Below are 22,382 nucleotides of genomic sequence, written 5' to 3' on the forward strand. Positions count from 1 at the left end.
AAGGCAGGTCAGATGACAGGCTCATCCTGCTTCTCTAATTCAAAGGGTCCTTGCACTGGGCAGGTGGCAATGGGGAACTGGCCATCCTCAGGTTTGAAATGCATAAAAATAGAAGTTGAATATCTGAAAATTTATTTCATTTAAGCTGTCCCTGCCTACGTATCCCCTAAAAAGTCTCTTTGTATCCCAGGAATGTGTGCTTCTCCACGTGAAGGCAGTTGACCTGGGATGAAACCACAGAGGGGGTTCAATTTCCCTTCACACAGATACACCTTGTTAGGGTTTTAGTAAATTTACCTTCCACTGAAGAAAGAAAGTCAAAGGTCACTTTGTTGCATCACAAGATTGCCAGGTTTTTCCAAATGAAATCACTCTTGGAGAGGCAGTTTCATCAGAAGCAAAGATCCCACCAAGCTATTAGAAAACACAGATGATGCCCATGTGTGGTCGCCAGTTCCCCTCCCCTGAGTGGCAGGACACACTTAAGTTTTTATGAAATCCCTGATAACTGAGCTATTTAGGTGAAATATGCCACCAAATGCCCAGCAAGGGGTCGGCCTAATTCTGCGATGTTGCTCCGTTGTTTATACTCAAATGCTTTCCACCCAGCTTTTACCACCAACAATCATAACCATAATCTTTACACATTTAATTGGTGCCCCAAATGAACTAGACACAATGCAGAACTCATCATTAGACTTAGGACCCTTACTATTCTTAGCCTCAGAAAGCACTCTTGTGATTTTACAGGCATCCTGTCTGGCACTGTGGTTGTCTGAAAAAGAATCTTTGTTAAGTCCAAATTCTTCAGCAATTAGGTCATTTGATTTTGCCATGGGTTTGACCTGAAAAAGAGTAATATCACTAGGGTAGGGCAGATTCACCTTTGGATAGCCCCCAGCTTACATGGTTTGGGGCAAACTCATCAAGAAAGAATAGAAAATTTCAAATGGCTTCAGGGCTCTTGCAAGCTCTAGTTTCTTCACAGCAAATCCACCTCCAGTGCAAGAACAGCTATCAGGTTTCTGGCGGAGGGCCTCACGCTTTGAATACACATTTGAAGCTATTCCAGGCACGTACGGACTTACGAGCCACACGCTTTTCCATCCCTGGGGTCTGTATGATCCACTGCTTGGAAGGTGAATCAGACCCTGATAAAAGCAAGCGAGGGGTTCTCTGCTGAAAGTCTGGCCGTTCTTCCAAGAAAGAGGCTGCAAATTGGTGGGCTGTGGGCCAGACTGGGTCTGCAGATGGCTTGTTGTGGTAGTGTTTTGTCTTCTGGTTCAGTGTTTCTTAAAAATGTGCATTAAACTTGTCAATCTATAAAAACCACAAAATTGTAAATAAATAGCTGATTTTTTTTTCTTTCCTTAAGAAACCAAAAGGCTATTCTACAATGGACTTAGACCTGACAAAAATGACAGCTTTAGAGGAGGGACACGTTTGTCCATTGGCCCAGTCCCCACCTGGCTCTCTTCATTTTTTCATATTTCCTGCCTGACCTTGGAGCCATTTGATTCATGGTAAGGCCCTTGTCCAGGCCTGGTGCCTTGCCTCTCAATGTCGTCTTGCTCTGTCCCTGTCCTAATCCCTTTGGTCTCTGATTTCTAATCTTTCCAGTGTCCTAATTACTTCTAATGACTTTTGTTTTTTCTTTTAAAATAGTAATTAGCTGTGCATCATTAATACGTGCAACCTGTTTTGTTAACTACATTCTTTTAGTCGTCTTTTGCTTTTTCAGCTTGTGCTTGCCTTCTTAGATTCGTTCATTTTATGAATGACACATATTTATTACAAATGCCTTAACTTTTGTGCTTGATTTCACACTTGGTGTCAGCTTCTTCCCTTTTCTAAAAGTGACACGTTTAATTTTTAAAAAATTAACAGTGAAGTAAAAGCAGTCAGTTTGGGAGTTTTAGGCCTCCTAGTGACATCACTGGGAGGTCCCAACAGGATTGGGATTGCTAACTGCTTCTCTGGATTGTGATCTCTGTGGTGGCGGCGTTGCAGTCCTCCCATAACCCCGTAGACGTCTCTCCCTAGCGTATGCTCTGCAATAAACCGCAGAGGGCATCTGGACTTCTACACTACTGTTCACTAAATGTTGACTTCTACATAAACTTCTCTGGATTTTACATGAAAAAATTTCAGAATTAAAAGGAAAACATGTGATGGGATATATTGTTGATTGATACCTGACATCCTTTTTGAAAAAAAAAGGGCTCAGTATCAATCAGTGTAGCAAGCAACAGAAACATACTGCCAGTTCACAGATGGTGTAGTTAGCTGACAGACAAGTACCAACTAGAGAGTCTTTGAGAAAACTCTCCATTTACTTGGGCAAATAAAGTCAACAGTTTTTTTCTTTTCTTTTTTTTTTTTTCTGTATAATTCCACTACATTTAGGTTCAGGTTTGAAAAAGGAGTCCTGTTTGGGGGCATTAAAATTACATTCTAAAAAAATCTATGAAAACTGCAGTTTAAAAAAAATTAACCCCCAGTAATTACTGACTTCAAATTAACACACAGCCTACATAGTTGGAAAAAGAAAAGATTTTTGGATATATATTTTATTTGACAGTGTTTTAGAATATCATACAGTAAACAAGATTTCTGTAAAAGTTAATTTATCCATAGTGGTGCGTTTCATAAAAATAGTTGCTCACTTACAGTCTTTCTGTGACTATTAATACATGGAATTATATTTATAGAGATACAGCTGTACAGGGTAAATTCACAGCTAACACTACACAGATATATTATTTGGAATGGGATTTAGATGATGTGCTGTCTTCACAGGTTATGGATTACAGCCGCATAAAGCAATTACTGCACGAGTAGTAGCTGTGAACTGTGCAAATTAGAATTTATGCAAGCGTAATCTCAACTTTTTTTTTATCCTTTTGTAACACATGAAAAATAAAGGTCAGAGGATACAGTACTGGGACGTGCAGCTACACTACAGAAGCATTGTCCAAAACCAGATTCAATAAATTAATGGCAAACTATACTGGATTTCTAGTCCAGGGGAGAAAGACTAATTGAGATTAAACCCAAAGTATTGTAAACTGCTACATGTGTTTGTGCTTTTGTTTATGTTGAATGGATTCCATTTTTGGAAATTGCTTTTACAAGCTGCAAGCTTCTTCACTTGAGGCTTTCAACCATATTCTCTTCTTGTCAAACAACGAAACTACTCCTATGCCTGATGGAAATTAAATGGCTAGTGCTCAGGTTACTGCAATTTACAGAGAGGGAAAGAGTCAGCTGAGGGAGGCTATTATGTGTGACCCCGTGTGATGGACCTGATCTCCCGTTTTACTTATTTGACTACAAGTGCAGGGAGGTGAGGCTTATTTGCATTTGAACTCCTGTAAGGGGCAGAATATGGGGAAGGATGCAGCCTCATTCATTCAGGACAAATTAAAGAGAAACTGCCCTCAGAAACATTTTGCCTTTTTAATATGTGTAGCTACAAATCAGTACCAATGGATAATTAACTGAGGGTAACATTTTACAAAGAAATATTAAAACGGCAGGGAAGAAAGAATTTTACTAGGGAATCAACCATAGATTGATGAAGATAAACGGAAACACCTAGAGGTTGCTAAAGAAATTAAAAAATGACAAAGAATACAAAGACAAGAAAGCAAACCAAATGAAAATAAAAGGAGAAAGACTAAAGAACAATAAGCAGAAAAGAATGCTAAAAGGTTCACATTCTTTGATGAAAATAAATTGGTCATAATGATTTTTTAATATCAGGGATTCATTATAATCTGAGAAATACAGGAGAAACACTTTGTCTCTGCTCTATCAAAGTGAAAATGAAGCAATGAAAAGAGGATTAAAAAGACAATAAAATAAGTGAAAAATAACACTGCTGTCAAAGAAGCTACTACCTCTGCTAGCCTGAGACAATAGGAAAGCCTTTTCATAAAGGAACTGCAGCGTTGCCAATCTTGATTAAACAAATTGTGGTCCTTCAATTATAAAATGCGTATTTTAGATGAAAACCAATTAAGATCTATGAGCTAAACTGCAAAATTCTGACTTATGGCAATCTGTTCCCTAAGATACAATTTTCAAACCTTTTTTTTCCTACCACTGAAAATGTACAGAAATATGATTTGATCACAGAAATGGCAGTAAAAATGGCATCACACCAATGAATTCACTAGATTTCTAACTCGTCCTGCAGTACGCAGGGAACGTTGCAGCTAATACCGGTGATGGATGCCACGAGTGAGCCATGGAAACAGGTCATGGGCGAACAGTTCTGAATGTTTCAAAGAAACCTTTTAACCCCTGTCTAGATATGTCGAGAACAATTTATTTACAACTCTTTAGATCAATTAAAAGATATAATCTTGTCTCAGTTTCAGCTTGCTCCGTGCAGTTTGATTTTTAAGGCGATATTCCAGTTTGTGATTGCTCTTAACTTGTCCAGTTTCTTGATATAAAGTTTGGATGGCATCCAAATCCTTCATGCAGTGGGGGTAATTTTTTTTTCTTTTTTTCTTTTTACTAAAGCTACACTGCACTGTCTCTCTGTGATGTTCTTCACGTTATTTTGGTTCTTCCATAGCTGCCAAAGCCCCCAAAATGGAACCAGGGGCTTTAGGATCAGTTTAGGTCTGCGCGTGGACGCTGTACGGCCCATGCTCGTTGGACACGTGGGACTTCACGTCGATGCTCCCAGGCCTTGGTGCCTCGTGAATCTATGCGTGTGACAGTGAAAATAAATTAAAACGCCGTGAGACGGAACCTAAGAAGAACGGCCTGCAGGCGTCGAGGCGGGGCGGCGGGCTGCTGCCGCGCGGCTCATCTGCCCGCAGCCGAGGCGCCGGGCTTCAGAACGCCCGGCAGCTTGTCGGAGCCGGGCACTTTCCAAGGCCCCGGCGCGACGGCGGCTTTGCGCGCGGGGGCGCCCCCCGGGGGCCGCGCGACACTGCCGGGGGCCCCGAGCGCGCGCCCGCCCCTGCCTCGGCCTCCCGCGCGCACGGGCGATCAGCGCCACCGCCACGGCCCGGGCCCGCGAACGCGGGCGCAGCCCCGGGGCCTTCGCGCCGGCCGAGCTCGGGGCCCACCGCGGCGCGGGGCCCCTCCTTCCCGCCGGCCCGCGCCGCGTCCGCCGCGTCCGCCGCCGCGGGCCCGGGCGCCCTGGCCTCCGAGGAGGGCCTGCCGGCCTCGGGCCGCCCCTGGCCGCCTGGCGCCTCCTCGAGCCTCGGCCGAGCGGCCCTCTGCGGGCTGGCCGAGCGCTCCCTCTGCTCCCCGAGGCGCTGCTTCTTCTGGCCGCCGGCTGAAAGCTCCTTTGGTTTCCTAACGTCGTGTTCCCTTTTGATATCCCAAGTTGGGTCTGGGCCTATCTGGTGGGAAGGGTCGGAGGGTGGGGCTGGATGTGATGGAGAGAATGGAGAGAGGACGTCTTCGAGGGAGACGCCTACTTCCGGCAGACCTGGGGAGGCGGCAGCGGGAGAACTCCAGCAGTTGGGTTCGTCTGTGGGACAGGAAGCACAGGCGTTAGGAGGCGCGCCTCGCAGCCTTTCCACGCTCCCGCGACCTCTCTCTCTCTACCTTAGGGACGAGAGCAGGCGGCCAGGGGCGACTGCTTTCAAGGTCCCAAGCCACCGCCGCTCCCACCCTCACTGCCAACGGGGCAGCCGGCCGTATCCCCGGGGGTTCTGTGTTCCTCGACTCATCTACCCCACCTCCTTCCCTCATTGATGGATCAGGGAGGTCATTGCTAACTAAGGTCGGGCCTGATCCGTCCCTCCGCCTTGGCCCCTTCTAGTTTCCTGGGGTGCCTTCAGGTCTGACAGCCCCGTGTGGATATAGGCTTGGCAACTAGAGTATCAGTGGTTCTCAAACTCGAGTTACACATCTGAATCACCTGGGGTAGTTGTGAAAAATACAGATTCCCAGGTGGCTAGTCCCAGAGAATTCCGTAGCTTGGGGCCCAGGAATTTCTCTGCATTTTTAACAGGCACCGGATGATTCTGAAGATGGTTCGAGAACCAAGCTTTGAGAAACACTGGTCTGAATCCTCTGGAAGAAGTTGGGACAGTGACTTTCAACCGTTAGGTGTCACTCAAAGCATAATTAGCTACCACCAGATGCTCTTGGAATTTGGATAAATTCATCAAAAAAAATTTACTGTTGTCTTTTGGAAATCACAGTCCTTAATTCTTTTGAGTAATCCTGACATTATAGCAGGGCCAGATTTAGAGAAATTCTTTCTTTCTAGGAAGCCTAGTTTCAACATTTATTTGGGGTTTAAGATCTCCCTACTTTGAGAAAGGACTTGAGACATTTATAACCACACACATACAAAATAGAATGATAAAAATGAGAAACGATTTTTTGTTTTAAAGGTCAGAGGCCAAGTAGGAGGACAGATGTGTTAGGAATCTGGGATGAGTTAGTTACTACTACGAGCACTAAAGTTTCTGGCCACTAAAGCAAAATTAAAGCAGGAAAATCCAATACAGTGATCCTTGGATATTTGTTAGGAGTATGTCCCCCAAACCTTTGGAAATCCTCAGATTTTGGACTTTCTAGGGCGTAAGTTTTCTCCACAGAACAGGTACACCGTCATGAGTGGGAACAAGGAGACCACATTGAAATCTGAATGCTGGGTGGCAGGAGAGGCTCTTCACTAGCCCCAGAGATTCTGTCCCACATACCAGCCTCAGTGCCTGTGGGTCAGATTCCCACCACTGGAACATTATGTGTCACAGACAATTAGAGGTTCTTATTCAGACTTAATCTGTGAATGTCAAGGGTCTACTTTGTTTAAAATTTGAGAATTCTTATCTGGTACCTTTGATGCTGATTTATAAAGAGATAAGGAGAAGATAAAGGCAGTGGGGTTGATAGTTCCAGAAATTCTGGTCACCTGTACAATATCAAGTCAGTTATAAAAAGTTTCTCCTTTGATGTGAAATTTGAATGGAGTATTTTAAGGCATAATATTCTCTTCCTTCTTTTCACAGACATATCCGTTATCATGTTCACATGAGTAAAAAGTAAAAAGTCCTGGAAAAGCATGGGAAAACCTGGAATCTAATCCTGCCTCTGGCATTTACCAAGATGGGGTTTGAGATCAACTACTTGATCTCTCTGAGCCTCATTTTCTCCCTTTATAAGGTAAGGATGAAATGTTTACCTCACAGAGATGAGACTTGCACTTTCAAAGGGAAAATCACTTTGCAATGGGAGGACTATAACGATTTTATACACATAGTTGAGTCAGATTTTTCTTAGATGTCCCAGTTGTGGCCCACTTACAAACTGGGCCGCATTAACTAGCATACTAGCAGGTGAGGTTTTGAGTAAGTGCCAGTAAATCAGCCATTCCCATATGCTGTGATTCCCATGTGCTGTGTTGCTCTACCCCGGGTAGACTTGGCTACCTCGAGGAATATTCTAAAATCCTCAAATGCAAATGTTTTCATTGAAAATTGGAGTATGTTCTGATTCTGGCTGGGGTAGCGTTTGAAAATGAAACCGTCAGAGCAAATGATAGTCCGTGGCAATTCCATCATACAGGAAGATATTGCCTGAAAGAGTTAAAAGTGGTTTCCAAAAGGCCTAACTAGAGTGTCGTTGTGCAATGGTAATCTCTAGCTTGGACCGTGATAATGACAGTTCACTTTTAATATCTTTCTCCAACATTCCTCCCACCCCCACCTGGGCCAATTCCATCACTGTGGCAGAGTCAATTAGCTGGCCTTGAATTACTGTGAGATACAGGGAGGCTGATATTATTCACAGCATTTCCTGAAGGAGGAATTGGAGCAGAGAGAGGTTAAGTAATTTGACCAAGATGACAAAATGGGTCAGCCAAGAGTAAAATGTTGGGTTTCTTTCCTCTTTTGCACTTACTGAGAAAATTTTCCTAACATCTTGCCTTGCAAATAGGATCAAAGCATGTGAAATGGACATGCTCAATGGCCACTGCTGACCAACAGGGACTAGACCCCCTCACTGAACAGAATACTCAGCATTTATTTTTGAACATCTTACTTGTGATAATAAACTAGAAGGTGAAATCATTCAAAATACAAAGCACAAAAGAATACCTCTTATGATAAAAAGATTTCTCAAGTGTTTGTTTATAGATCATTAAATTCTTAGTGGGAGAAACTACATGCTAAAATATTCCAAGCTACTACTGACTGCGAGTATTAGTGAGAAATTAAAATGAACTAGATCTTAACATAAAATGACTTAAAGGATGGACATTTGTATAAGTGGCTTAATAGTTTTCATTTTTCTGGACAAGAATTCTCCATCTGAATACTAGCCATGAGGTGTCTGCACGAGGCAGGAGCCTGCAAAGCTGTGTATAAGCGCCAAGGGCAGCAGACAGCCCCTCCCCCACCTTCCCCTTTCACCGGCCTCATCCGGGTGACAGGAACCCTGGTGGTCAGGAAGAGTCCTACTCTAACATTTCAAACTCCAGTTTTCATGAAATCTTGATACACAATAACCAGAAGAAACAACCATATTTTGTTCTGCTTCCTTCAAACCTTATTTTCCTCCTGGCTCCTTCCCCCCTCTTTTTTTTTTCTCCAACCCGGCCACCGCCTAAAGCATGTGATTGTGTTCATTTGCTGAGTCGGTGCCCAGGAAGATGAGCTGCCCACATTCTTCCTGTCTGAGATGTTCTAACCAGAACTGGAAATAACAGAGATGCATCCTAGGAAGACAAAATCAGCCATGTGGGCCTGCGGGGGTTTCTGCAGCCCCATTGTCCAAACAGTGTTCCCAGCCCAATGGGCTGAAATCAGAAAGGAAAAAGCCTCTTATTCCAACTTGACTTCCTCTACCTGCTCTTGTCCAGGTCACCAGTGATCTTTCTATTGGCAAGTCCAGAGGCTATCTCTCTGTATTCATCTTAATGCTTTATCTCACCACATTTCACTGCCAGAAACAAAGCCAACTCTGGGCTCCCATGACACTCTGTTCTCCTGTTGTTTAGACTCTCTCTTTGCCAGTTCCTTCTCAATTTCCTCTTCTTTTACTTGACCTCTAAATGTTGGCATTTCTCAGGGGTTGGTCTTAGGTCATTTTCTTTCTTTTTAGTGTCTCCTAGCTATTCTCCTCTATTCATGTGGCTTTTATACAACAGCAATACTCCTGAATGTTTCTGCTGAGCTCTATGCTACGAGCTCTGGGCTGGTGTGTCCACCTGTCTATTTGCTGTCTCCACTAGGATCATTCACTGGCGTCTTCATTTAACAGGTCAAAAGTGGAAATCTTTTCTCCCCAAGCCTATTCTGCACTCTTTCCTCATTTCCCCATCTTGGTGAGTGGCACAACTATCCCCTGGAGTCATGCTTGATTCCTTTCTCTCCCTCACCTCACAAATACAATCCACCCACAAGTCTTATCAGTCTTATCTTCAAGTATACTTGGACTCTCACCACCTGAGGTCAAGATTTAGGGCACTCCCTAGAAGGACTGCAACCAGTGTGGGCTGCCCAAGATAAACACAGTTAAAAACAGCCATGGGCGTGCCTGGGTAGCTCAGTCGGTTAAGTGCCTGACTTTGGCTCAGGTCATGATTTCATGGTTCGTGGGTTCCAGCCCTGCATCAGTCTCTGGGCTGACAGCTCAGACCTTGGAGCCTGTTTTGGATTCTGTGTCTCCCTTTCTCTCTGCCCCTCCCCCATTCACACTCTGTCTCTCAAAAATAAATAAACATTAACAAGAACTTAAAAAAAAAAACAAACACCATAGTGTGGACCTCTTTCATAAACCCTTGGCAATACTGTTGAAGACAGAGAATTCAAAAATGAATTTCAGTGCTGTTCAGACAAGAGAAGTGTAGGATACACACCCTCTCCTGAGCTCAGAGCTCAAGACAACTAACCTAGTTCCCATAACCAAGGATGTACGTTCCAAGCCACTGTTTCTCACAGGGCTACTCCCGTAATCCACTCTTCTCTTTACTTCTAGTCTCGCCTACTACTAATTATTCTCCATACAGCACCCACAAGAATCTCTTTGCGACACAAAGTAGACCATGTCATTCCTTTGCTTAAAACTTCAGTGGATTCTCAATGCTGTTAGATGAAAATGCAAAATTAATATCATAACCCACAAAAGCCTGCATGATCTGGCCCCTGCCAGACTCCTCAGCTTCATCCCCATTTATTTTCTATTCTCCACCCACACTGGCCTTCGTTCCGTTCCTAAATGCACCAAGCGCCTTCTCTATTCTGGGATATCATTACTGATTCTTCTGCCCAGAAGGTTCTCCCCCCAACTATTCACATGGTGAGTTCTTTTTTATTCTTTAGGTCACTTAAATATCACCCTAGAGGACCCAATCCAAGGTAGATATTGTGCTGTCCTCAAGAGCATCTTGCTTTTATTTCCTAATAGTAATTATAATTTGTAATTATATATCTGCCTGCTTATTTGATTAATATCAGTTTCAACTACTAGGTGGCAAATCTTCACAAGGGCAATGGCCACCTTGGTCTTGTTTATCACAGTGGGAATTACTAGTGTTTGACACAGTGATAAAGGCTCAGTGAATATTTGATGAACAAATCAATCTGTTCCACACACAGAAATGGAAGACTTGAAACCAGATGCCTACTTGAGCAAATACTTCAGAGAAGATCTTCATTTAGAGGATAATCAGCAAAAAAAGGTTTGTGTCTATGACTTTTATCAATTTTCAGAGGGGGAGGATGGTGGTGAATTGCTAGTGTGTATTTGAAGTGGGAAGGGAAATCAGTAAGTTTGGGGCAGGAGTGCAAAGGGAGGACGGCAGCCACAGAAAGGGCACTGGGAAGAGTTCTTGGCTTTCATCAGTGGTCCCTGGGATGGAGAGAGATAGAGAAGCTCTATTTCAGTTTAGTTCTAAACTAAAGAGACATAGAGAAGCTCTGGATGGAGAACAGGTAGTTTAGTTCTCCTGACTTTTAACAGATATTCTTTCCCTTGTTAATCTTCTCAGCCATGATGATGTTGCTTAAAGGAGCTTTATCTCTGGGGAGTCATTACTCACTATGCCAATGAATGTTCAGATGAACCACAGGCAAGACGGACCCTCAATAGCTCACACTCTATTGGGGAGCAGATGCAGGTCCCCATCCTAAGTTAGGATTAAGTTTCTTCCCCTTTTTATTGTTGGTTCCAGTCACTTTGGATCTCTCCTAGAAAATAGACTGATTAGGGGTGCCTGTGTGGCTCAGTTGGTTAAGCAGACTGACTCTTGATTTTGGCTCAGGTTCTGATTTTGTGCTTCATGAGATCGAGCCCCGTGTGGGCTTTGGATTCTCTCTTTCTTTCTTTCTCTTTCTCTCTGCCCCTCCCCCACTCTTTCTCTCTCACTCTAATAAATAAATACTTAAGAAAATAGACTAATATGTAATTACATATTATTAGTATATATGTACATAAATCATACACACACTCATACACATACTGTTATCTTTGAGTTAAAAGATGTGTGATCTCTTGACTTTATCTTGTAGGAACCCAGCAATATTGACAAATAAAATGTTGTATTGCACTTCATGTGCCTGAGATTAAAAAAACAAGCAAACAAAAAAACCTCATCTACTGTGTTTCAACAGCTTGTTTCTTTTATGGAATATAACTCAAGTGACGGTAACCAGAGAAGTGACCCACTAGGAAGAGACTACTTATTGCCATAAATAAGTATCTGCAGGGGTGCCTGGGTGGCTCAGTCAGTTGAGTGGCTGACTTCGGCTCAGGTCATGATCTCACGGTTTGTGAGTTCGAGCCCCATGTTGGGCTCTGTGCTGACAGCTCAGAGCCTGGAGCCTGCTTCTGATTCTGTGTCTCCCTCTCTCTCTGCCCCTCCCCCACTCATGCTCTGTCTCTGTCTCAGAAATAAACATTAAAAAAATAAGTATCTGCACTACTGGTTTTCCTAGGTGGTTCTTATCTCCAGAAAAAAAAAAAAATGTGCAGGAGAAGGAAATGTAAGGAAATCAAAGAAGAGTTAATTTTACCCTGTGCAGAAGGGTGAGGGAGACACCATAGAAAGGAGCCAGGGATTGCTGCAGAGGAAGGAGGGCTTGTTTCCTGCCCCACATCTCACCTAATAGCCCTAGTGTTTCCAGCTTTGGGCTGATTGGTTCCCACACTTCTCTCCTCCTCCCAACACAGGGCAGGTATGCAGAGCTAATGGCTGCCTTTTGGATTAGTGTTCAGGAAAGTAACAATAGTATTACCACTATTGTATGACTCATAACAGCAACAGGGAACATTGAGTGAGGTGCTTCCTAGATACATCACTCTTCTAATATATTTACCCACATGCAAACTTGTATGTTTTACAGATGAGGAAACTGAGGCACAAAGAGGTGAAATAACTTGTTCCAGGCTACCTAGATGGTCAGGAATGGAGCAGGTTGTTGAATAACTTTCTCAGTTGGGTGGTAGTCTACAAACTCAGCTGAAACACTGTCACTAGACTCCTTTGCTATCCTCTATTTTGATTGTGAAATGGGGCTCATCTCTTCTTCTGGGGCAGTAGCAGAGAAACTTCTATCTCAAGTGAGTCTGTCAGAGGCAAATCCATCATTCTTCCAAATGGAGACTCTGAAATGCCATTTGTGTTTGAACCTTGGACACAGAAGGGTGGGCACCATAGTTAAGGTGTTGATTTGTGGAAATGCTGGAAATATGAGCTAGAATTGGAAGATAATGAAATTAGATTTCTTAAGAGCAGGGATAATACTACATACTTCAAAAAAGACCCTCACAGTGTCACACTTTGACCTGAACTGAATTGAAAATACTCCCACTAGATATTGGAAAACACTGGGTCAGTTTGAGACATACTTTTACTGCTCAAATGAATAAAATCATTTTGCAAAGAGATCCATGGATTTGGTAAGTGTTCCTTCTTCTTATGAAAACCTTTCCTATTGCAACCTACAGTTGGCTGGGTTAAAGGATACTGATGTGGCTATACTGAACTACAGTCTCTTGTATTTTAGAATATTATAGGAAAATATAAAAAATGATTACAGTAGATCAAAGGACAGTAATGTGAAATCATTTGGTGTTCAAAAGAAAAATCTTTTAAGGATGTGTCCAAACCATAATGGTTCATTTGGATCTGTTCAACCATCACTAAGGCGATTGCTTTTTGTAACAAAATACAAAGAAAAATGTGCCTTTAAAAAACTTCTGAACACATTAATTATTTTACTTTGCTTCTGCTCTTTCTGAAGCATTGCTTCCTGAGGCATTGTTAATGGCATTCAAACATGTATGTTTCATCTTTCTTACCAGAGAGATGAAAATGAAGTGTTAGAAACATCAATAACTTTAAAAATCGTGACCCTATTTGGTTACTGCTGCTTCACATTTATACTCATTTTAAGAGCAGCAGTACACCTGTGGCAAACTTGACCTCCAGGGCTGAAGGGGCTATTGATAATGGAGCTACTGTTTACTGAGTGCTTCATCTGTAACAGGAACTGTGCCCTGTGTGCCACATACATTATCTTTTCATCCTCACAATGGTCCTGAGCAATATGGTGCTATTATCCCCACTTTACAGATGAGGAAACTGAGGTTTAGATACCTTAGTCAATTTTCCAGGACCACTCAGCTGGTAAGTGAGAATCAGGACACCTGACTACATAACTCCAGAGCCCAAGCCCAAGCCACTATTCTATTTTGGTGCTTTCTAACTTTTTCCACATCAGGACACACGTAGAAAAATATATTATTTAGTGCATTAGAGTAAACAGATGGAAATGATCAAGGTCTGAAAACACAAGCCAAGCCCTTCTATAGGCCCCCAGGGCCAAAAGGAGTCGATATCTTGATGTAACCTATCAGAAGTGTGTCATGGAGAACAGATTAGGAAACTCAGTTCTGTTTTTCAATGAGGGAAAATCTTGATGACTCACATTGACCTGGGAATGTGGGGATGCTCAGGAATCACTCTCAATTAGTAAAATATCTGCATTCCGGGACATATGAAAAATATGTTGGTTTGTTTATTTTATGGATGTTTTGGAGAGCAACACATTCTTCTTTTCAAATAAAATCTTAAATGAAACCCACTATGTAAACAAATAAAAATGGAACCACTTTGGTTAGGTGAGGTGGATCCAAAGCCTCTTGCCATTCACCCACCTCCCACCTGCGCTGGGCTATTTGTTTTTGTGGGGTTTCTTGGTAATAAAACCCTCTTCTGCATTCCTTAATCCCCATCACCTATTCCACCCATGCCCCACCCACCTGCCCTCTGGTAACTATCACACCTGAACTGGTCTTTAGGCCCTTTCTTGGGGAAACTTGAAGCTCCAATAGACAGTTTGAAAATCACTACATGAAGAAGAGGTGTCTCCCAAAGCCCCTGTTAAAATGCAAAACTCCCCAAGCAGGAGTGGGAAGAGGAGAGAGTCAGGGAAGATTTCTGTGATAGATTTTTTTTTTTCTTTCTACATGTTAGTAGCTGGGAGTTGGACTCCAGAGAAGGGAGACAAAGCACAGGGAAGTTTTGCTGGAGAAAGGGGATGGAAGTGTCTGTACCACAGCTGGCAAGCACAAACTACCTTTCCATAATTTGGCTGGTGCTGGTTTACTCAGCCAGAGCCTCAGCTGACAGTTCACAGTCCCGCTGAGCCAGCAGTGGCCCTCCCAGCCCTCAGGAAGGATAAGTCAGCAGTTAGTGGAGGAAGGAGTATCAGTGACAGGCCAGGCTGAAACCCTTGTACTGCCACTTGGTGTGAACTTGGGCAAGTCATTTAACCATTCTAGCCTCAATTTCTCAGGGAACTGGAAAACTGAGAGTTAAGGAATAACATCTGCCCTGCTTCCCTCCCAGGGCTGTGATCAAAGGAAACAATACATATATGGATGTTTATATACATATCGGCCATTGTATTAATAGTTAAACCCAATTTTTAGAAAGGGCAAAAGATTTGAATTTTCACTTCACTAAAGGTGATATTTGAATGGCAACTCAGCATATAGGATGATGCTCAACATCCCCAATAGCAAAATGCAAATTAAAACTACCGTGAAATACCACTACACATCTATTAACATGGCTAAAGTAAAAACCAAAACCAAACAACAACCTGAAAATAACTGGCAAGGACGTGGAGCCACCAGAACCGTCACATGATTCTGTTGGAAATGAGAAGTGGAACAGTGCCACTTGGGAAAACAGCTTAGCAGTTTCTTAAAAAGTGGAACATTTAGTTACCCTACCACTCCGCAATCCTGCTCTGAGGTATCCACACAAGTGAAATAAAAACTTAGGTCCACACAAAAACCTGTATGCGAATTTGCCTAGTGGCTTTATTCTTATTCACCAAAAACTAGAAACAACCTGAAGGTCCATCAACTGGTGAACGGATGAACACTGTGGCACGATGGATAGTCTCAGCCACAAAATGGAACAAACTATCTGCCCAGCAGCATGAGTGAATCTTAGTTGTGTCATGCCAAATGAAAGATGTCAGCTCCAAAATGTTACATTCTGTATGATCCCCTTTATATGACATTCTCAAATATTAAAACTAAAGGGGCAGAAAACTGATGAGAGGTTTCTAGAAGTTTGGGGTGGGGAGAGGCTACCACGCAAAGAATGGGAAAATTGTGGGGGATTCTGGAACTGCTCTGTATCTTGCGTATGATAGTGATTATATAGCTGTATGGATTTTTCAAAACGAGTGGAACTGTATACTGAAAAGGGCAAATTTTACTGTATGTAAATTATACCTCAATTTTTTTAAGGATCTTTTTCTTTTCTTTTCTTTCCTTTTCTTTCTTTCATTCTTTCTTTCTTCCTTTCTTTCTTAATTTATTTTTTAAATTTACATCCAAGTTAGTTAGCATATAGTGCAACAATTATTTCAGGAGTAGATTCCTTAATGCCTCTTACCCATTTAGCCCATCCCCCCTCCCACAACCCTTCCAGTAACCCTCTGTTTTTTCTCCATATTTATGAGTCGCTTATGTTTGTCTCCCTCCTTGTTTTTATATTATTTTTGCCTCCCTTCCCTTATGTTCATCTGTTCTGTGTCTTAAAGTCCTCATATGAGTGAAGTCATATGATATTTGTCTTTCTCTAATTTCACTTAGCATAATACCCTCTTGTTCCATCCACGTAGTTGTAAATGGCAAGATTTCACTTTTTGATTGCCAAGTAATACTCCATTGTGTGTATATATCTATATCTATATCTATATCTATATCTATATCTATATCTATACCACATCTTCTTTATCCATTCATCCATTGATGGACATTTGTCCTCTTTCCATACTTTGGCTATTGTTGATAGTCCTGCTACAAACTTTGGGGTGCATGTGTCCCTTCGAAACAGCATACCTGTATCCCTCGGATAAATACCTAGTAGTGCAATTGCTGGGTCCGTAGGGTAGTTCTATTTTTAATTTCTTAATATACCTCAGTTTTTAAATGTGAAAAAATTAATAGTGTTGAGAAACTGTTTTTAAGCCTGGTGGGACGAAGTCTTCTTAAATTGGTTACACCGTTTGCAAATAATGTCACCACCACTAGTTTGCTTAGTAACCTCTCTGTTTTCCTCATCATTGCACTAAGGTAAGTCTTAGCCTGATGAAACTGATGATGAATTCTGAGTTCCCAGAGTTAGCAGAATCCAAAATGAAGAGGTTTTTTTTAATTTTTATTAAAAAAATTTTTTTTTAACATTTATTTATTATTGAGAGACAGAGAGAGACAGAGCATGAGCATGGGAGGGGCACAGAGAGGAGGAGACGCAGAATCTGAAGCAGGCTCCAGGCTCTGAGCTGTTAGCACAGAGCCCGACGCAGGGCTCCAACTCATAAACCGCAAGATCATGACCTGAGCCAAAACCAGATGCTTAACCAACTGAGCCACCCAGGCACCCTGAATTGAAGAGGTTTTACACTAATCTTTAGAAAGCATCTTTAATCTTAAAGCTTTTTTAGATCATTTTCTTCATCACAGAAATACATCCCTGTCTGAAGTGGGAGACAGTGGAAATAGGAATGAGAATAATCAATCATAAGGTACCCATTTCATGGGAGAAATGATGGAAACTGATAATAGCCACCTCTTGCCAAAGACAGAAGTGGAAACAGGCTATTCAGAGGATACTCTTGAACTCCAGCTAAACCCATGCCTCTGTGGTACCCAGACGAGATTTTCACACCCCCTTCATCTGCCTCTATAAGCCATTCGTTCATGGGCAAGACTCAGGCATCAGATTAACTCACTTCTGGACTGAGGCCCTACAAATGATGTGCAACTATATCCCCATTAATATGTCCCCAGGGAACAAAGTGCCCCCCAACTCCCCCGCCTTTTTTGAAACAATTCTGGCTGTTTAAAAAAGAAAATGTATTAGTAGAAGCAAAGGTCTTGTGTCTGGAGTCCTCTGATTTTGTCGTTATCATATTTCATCAAGGCTATCCTCAGACAATTTTTTTTCTGTATCCAGTTTTATTTCTCAAAACACTGCTCTCTCATCCATCTCTCTCTCTCTCTCTCTCTCATATATATATATATATATAACCCAGAAATGGACCCACAAATGTATGGCCAACTGATCTTTGACAAAGCAGGAAAGAATATCCAATGGAATAAAGACAGTCTCTTTAGCAAGTCGTGCTGGGAAAACTGGACAGCAACATGCAGAACAATGAACCTGGACCACTTTCTTACACCATAAACAAAAATAAACTCAAAATGGATGAAATGGACCTAAATGTAAGACAGGAAGCCATCAAAATCCTCGAGGAGAAAGCAGACAAAAACCTCTTTGATCTTGGCCGCAGCAACTTCTTACTCAACATGTCTCCAGAGGCAAGGGAAACAAAAGCAAAAATGAACTATTGGGACCTCATCAAAATAAAAAGCTTCTTCACAGCAAAGGAAACAATCAGCAAAACTAAAAGGCAACCGACAGAATGGGAGAAGATATTTGCAAATGACATATCAGATAAAGGGTTAGTATCCAAAATCTATAAAGAACTTATCAAACTCAACAGACATGAATAGGCACTTCTCCAAAGAAGACATCCAGATGGCCAACCGACACATGAAAAAATGCTCAGCATCACTCATCAAATCAAATCAATACAAATACAAATCAAAACCACAATGAGATACCACCTTACACCTGTCAGAATGGCTAACATTAACAACTCAGGCAACAACAGAGGTTGGTGAGGATGCGGAGAAAGAGGATCTCTTTTGCATCGTTGGTGGGAATGCAAGCTGGTGCAGCCACTCTGGAAAACAGTATGGAGGTTCCTCAAAAAATTAAAAATAGAACTACGTTACGACCCAGCAGTTGCACTAGTAGGTATTTATCCAAGGGATACAGGTATGCTGTTTCAAAGGGGCACGTGCACCCCCATGTTTATGGCAGCACTGTCAACAATAGCCAAAGTATGAAAAGAACACAAATGTCCATTGATGGATGAATGGATAAAGAAGACGTGGTACATATATACGATGGAGTATTACTCGGCAATCAGAAAGAATGAAAGCTTGTCATTTGCAACTACGTGGATGGAACTAGGGGGTATTATGTTAAGCGAAATTAGTCAGAGAAAGACAAATATCATATGGCTTCACTCATATGAGGACTTTAAGACACAGAGCAGATGAACATAAGGGAAGGGAGGCAAAAATGATATGAAAACAGGGAGGGGGACAAAACAGAAGAGACTCATAACTATGGAGAACAAACAGAGGGTTACTGGAGGGGTTGTGGGAGGGGGGATGGGTTAAATGGGTAAAGGGCATTAAGGAATCTACTCCTGAAATCATTGTTGCACTATATGCTAACTAATTTGTATGTAAATTAAAAAAATAAAAATTAAATAAAAAAAAAAGAAAATTATGAAAAAAAACCCAACTTACTCATTTCTGATCACAAAATACAGGGAAGCAGCAAGGGCAATGCTTGTAGCCTCTTGGTTCTAGGTCTTCCCAGCCTATACACGATGATGAATACCTTTGGACCACACCAGGCTCACACTCCCCTGCAAGCACCTTCCCATATTCTAGCAGCTGCAGAGTATCGTGTACAACCACTTGAGAAGTTAGTTTCAAACAGATGCCTCACTCACAATGCAGAGTCCCCTCCAATTACAGTTTTCCAGCTCACGTTTGCAAATACTGAAACTGAAGTAACTATGGTTGTTCCTGCTATTGATCTTCTAAAACTCTCTCATAAACAAGTAGGTCACAGACAAATTATGCCTTCACAGATCTTACAGATGTGTAAAGTGACTTTTTAAAGAGAGGTCTTTCTTAAACAGGAGTGGTGACAGCCCTTTCTGTGTCCCCAGCCTTCTAAACCCCGGATGGCAGCTCTTGGATCCCCCACATCCCAGGGTGGTAATGGAGGAAGGGCAGGTCAGGCCCAGCATGAAGAATAAACAATCTTTACTGTGTTCAGACTGGGAGTCATAGGGTTTTGAGGGTCTCTGTAGATTGGTCATGTTTCTTCTCCATCTTCTTTTTGGTTTGTTTCCATAACCTCATGAGCTGTTCTAATGAATCTTGGCCTTCTCCTTCCTCTCCTCGTCCAGGGTGGCTGTCACCTCTTGGTACTTCCAGCCAATGTTGTGAGCCAGGCATCCCAGATGGACAAACTTTCATGGATGAGACACAGTCTCCAGGGCAGCAGTAAACATCAACAGACTTTTTCTTGTCAGAGGGTGGTGGGCTCCCATCCAACAGCCTGAGGTGGTCAGAGCCACCTGGCCTTCTTCATCTGGTGGGCAGAGGTCTCTACTGTTCGCCCAAAGATGTGGTAGGGGCCCAGGACCAGTTGGTGTCCATACACTTGTGGAGGAAGGCCAGGTATTTTAACTTGTTTCTATAGAAATTTCCAGAAAAGCTCATTGCCCTCACAGTGGACAACCACCACCTTCCAAGCCAGTAGTACCTGCTTGACAATGATGAGCCATGATGGGTACCTAGAGGCCCAGGAGGTAGCCTCAGTCATCAAGCATGAGACCTGCCTTTCTGCCATTTTTGGAAGATGCCTCCATTTGGATGCCTCCAAATTTTTTAAAAACTTCCATTCAACATACTTTTGTTGACACCTACTACTTACATTATAGAGGAGGTCTATGCACTGAAAAGGCAGCTGTGAAGATGGCAATATTTCTATCTTCATGGATCTTACTATCATAGTGAAAGAGACAGAAAATTAATATATAAATAGGTAATAATAAGCCTGATAATGGTAAGTACAACACAAGAAAATAAGGTAACGTGAGAAGGTAGAGAGATGTGGGGTACAATTTTATTTATTTATTTTTAATTTTTTTGATGTTTATTTTTGAGAAAGAGAGAGAGAGAGAGCAAGCAGGGCAGGGCAGAGAGAGAGGGAGACACAGAATCTGAAGCAGGCTCCAGGTTCTGAGCACAGAGCCCAACTCAGGGCTTGAACTCACAGACCACAAGATCATGACCTGAGTTGAAGTCAGACACTTAATGGACTGAGCCACCCAAGTCCCCTGGGGTACTGTTTTAGATAAGGTGGTCAGGGAAAGCCTATCTGATGAGCTGACACTGAGAGGGGAATTGAATGTCGGGTAGCAAGTCATGTGGGGACAGATGGAACATGTGCAAAGACAAGGCTTGGCATGTTGGCAGAATGGTAAGTAGGATGTGGAGGCAGAGGGGGCAAAGGCAAGATCAATTGGGGCTTCAGTGAGGAGTTTGAATTTTATTCTAAGTGTTCTGGAGGCCATTGGATGGTCTCATGAAGGGGGATATTTTATTCTATTTATTTATTTTTATTTATTTATTTTTTAAAGTTTATTTATTTTGAGAGAGAGAGAGAGCATGAGTGGGGGGAGATGCAGAGAGAGAGAATCCCAAGCAGACTCCATGCTGACAGCACAAAGCCTGACATGGCGCTGGATCCCATGAAGTGTGAGATCATGACCTGAGCTGAAATCAAGAGTTGGACACTTAACCAACTGAGCCTCCCTGGCGACCCTAGGGAACATTTTAAAAGGCTAACATGGCTGCTGTGTGCAAAATAAATTGCAGGCAGAAGCCAGACATCAGTCAGGAGGCTATTGTGGTCGCCCAGGCAGGACATGATGGTGGCCTAGGCTAGGCAGGTGGTGAGAAGGGGCTAGATTCATGAAATGTTTTGAAGACAGACTAGGCTGGACCTGCTGATGGAGTGGATATAGGGTGTGAGGGAAAAGGAACAGTCAAGGAGGACCTGAGGTTTTCTTTTGTCTTTATTCACCAGAATATGTGCTGACCTTCAGGCAGTCATGTGCTAGGCACTGGAGATGTGAAGATGAACAAGACACAATTAGTGACTCCAGGAACTCATCGTGTACAATTTCAGAATTCTGGACTTCCAGGGGCAAGTACGGAGTGCTGTGGGGTGGGCATATGAGAATCAATTGTTCTGTATTTGGGACGTGGAGAGGGCTTTAGTTTGAGTTTAAAGGGAGCATAGACACAGAAATAGAGAAGACTATCCCAGAAAGTGGGATCAGCAAGTGCTGGGTGGATTGTGGGAATGGTGAGGGGTGTCTGGGATAGCAGAAGAAGAGATGGCTGGGAGAGCAGGTTGAGGAGAACTTCACCGGAAAGAGAGTTGGGAAGCTTTTAAGCAGGAGGGTGATAGGGAGGATCTTCCTCCTTATCTAACAGGTTGAGTCATTCACTGATACTGACAAAGGAATTATACTTGAACCAATACTTAACTAGCTGCGTGTTGCTTCGATCAGAGTATCATGTTGTTTTAGATTCTTTTATAAATAAATCAAATTTCCTTTTCTCTTATTGGTATTGGCAAGCAGAAGCATGATCACTCTTTGGCTGAGAAATACTATTAATCTTGCTGTAAATGAATATTTATTCAATTATCTACTCTGTGCCAAGCAACTGTGTCGACTGCTGGGAATTCAGCATGAACAAGATGACATTCTTGCCCTTGCAAAGCTTGTTATATGAAGTAGATATAGAACAAATGATTTCAAATGTGATGGATAATCAAAAGAAAAGTTTTTTAAAAAGTAAAGGGTGCTACAGAAGCATTTAATGGGGTGCTAACCTCATTTAGGAGTTCAGGGAGGCCTCCCTGAGCAAATGGTCTTGAAGTGAAAACTAGATCGATTAAAATTTTATTATTAGCAGCAATGTCATCCCCTATTTCTTCAATAATTAGCCTTTTTTTCAAGTCGTTGCTTCTCTTCTGCTTTGAATCATGCCTACTTCTTGCCTAATGTGAAGAGAGAGAAAACCCAAATCTTTCACTTTCACATACCCCAAACTAAACTTTTCAGTATATTCCAGAGTGAGCCTCACAATTTGGACTTCCCTGCATTCACACATTCACACCCTCATTCCTGTGT

At 42.4% G+C, this 22,382-nt stretch overlaps 1 protein-coding gene and 1 pseudogene across 1 annotated transcript in view; both read right to left on the reverse strand.

Annotated features, from left to right (window-relative positions):
- Positions 1-4,824: 4,824 nt before the first annotated feature.
- The window catches only part of MAGI2 (membrane associated guanylate kinase, WW and PDZ domain containing 2), a 1,350,333-nt gene continuing 1,332,775 nt past the window's right edge, over positions 4,825-22,382 (reverse strand). The window contains 2 exon segments of the mRNA XM_030307841.2: positions 4,825-4,962; positions 4,965-5,500. Coding sequence (XP_030163701.2) covers positions 4,825-4,962; positions 4,965-5,500 — 674 coding nt within the window.
- On the reverse strand, positions 19,453-19,996 carry LOC115527304 (annotated as a pseudogene).

Source organism: Lynx canadensis, chromosome A2 (assembly GCF_007474595.2).
Source record: "Lynx canadensis isolate LIC74 chromosome A2, mLynCan4.pri.v2, whole genome shotgun sequence".
Classification (NCBI taxonomy): domain Eukaryota; kingdom Metazoa; phylum Chordata; class Mammalia; order Carnivora; family Felidae; genus Lynx; species Lynx canadensis.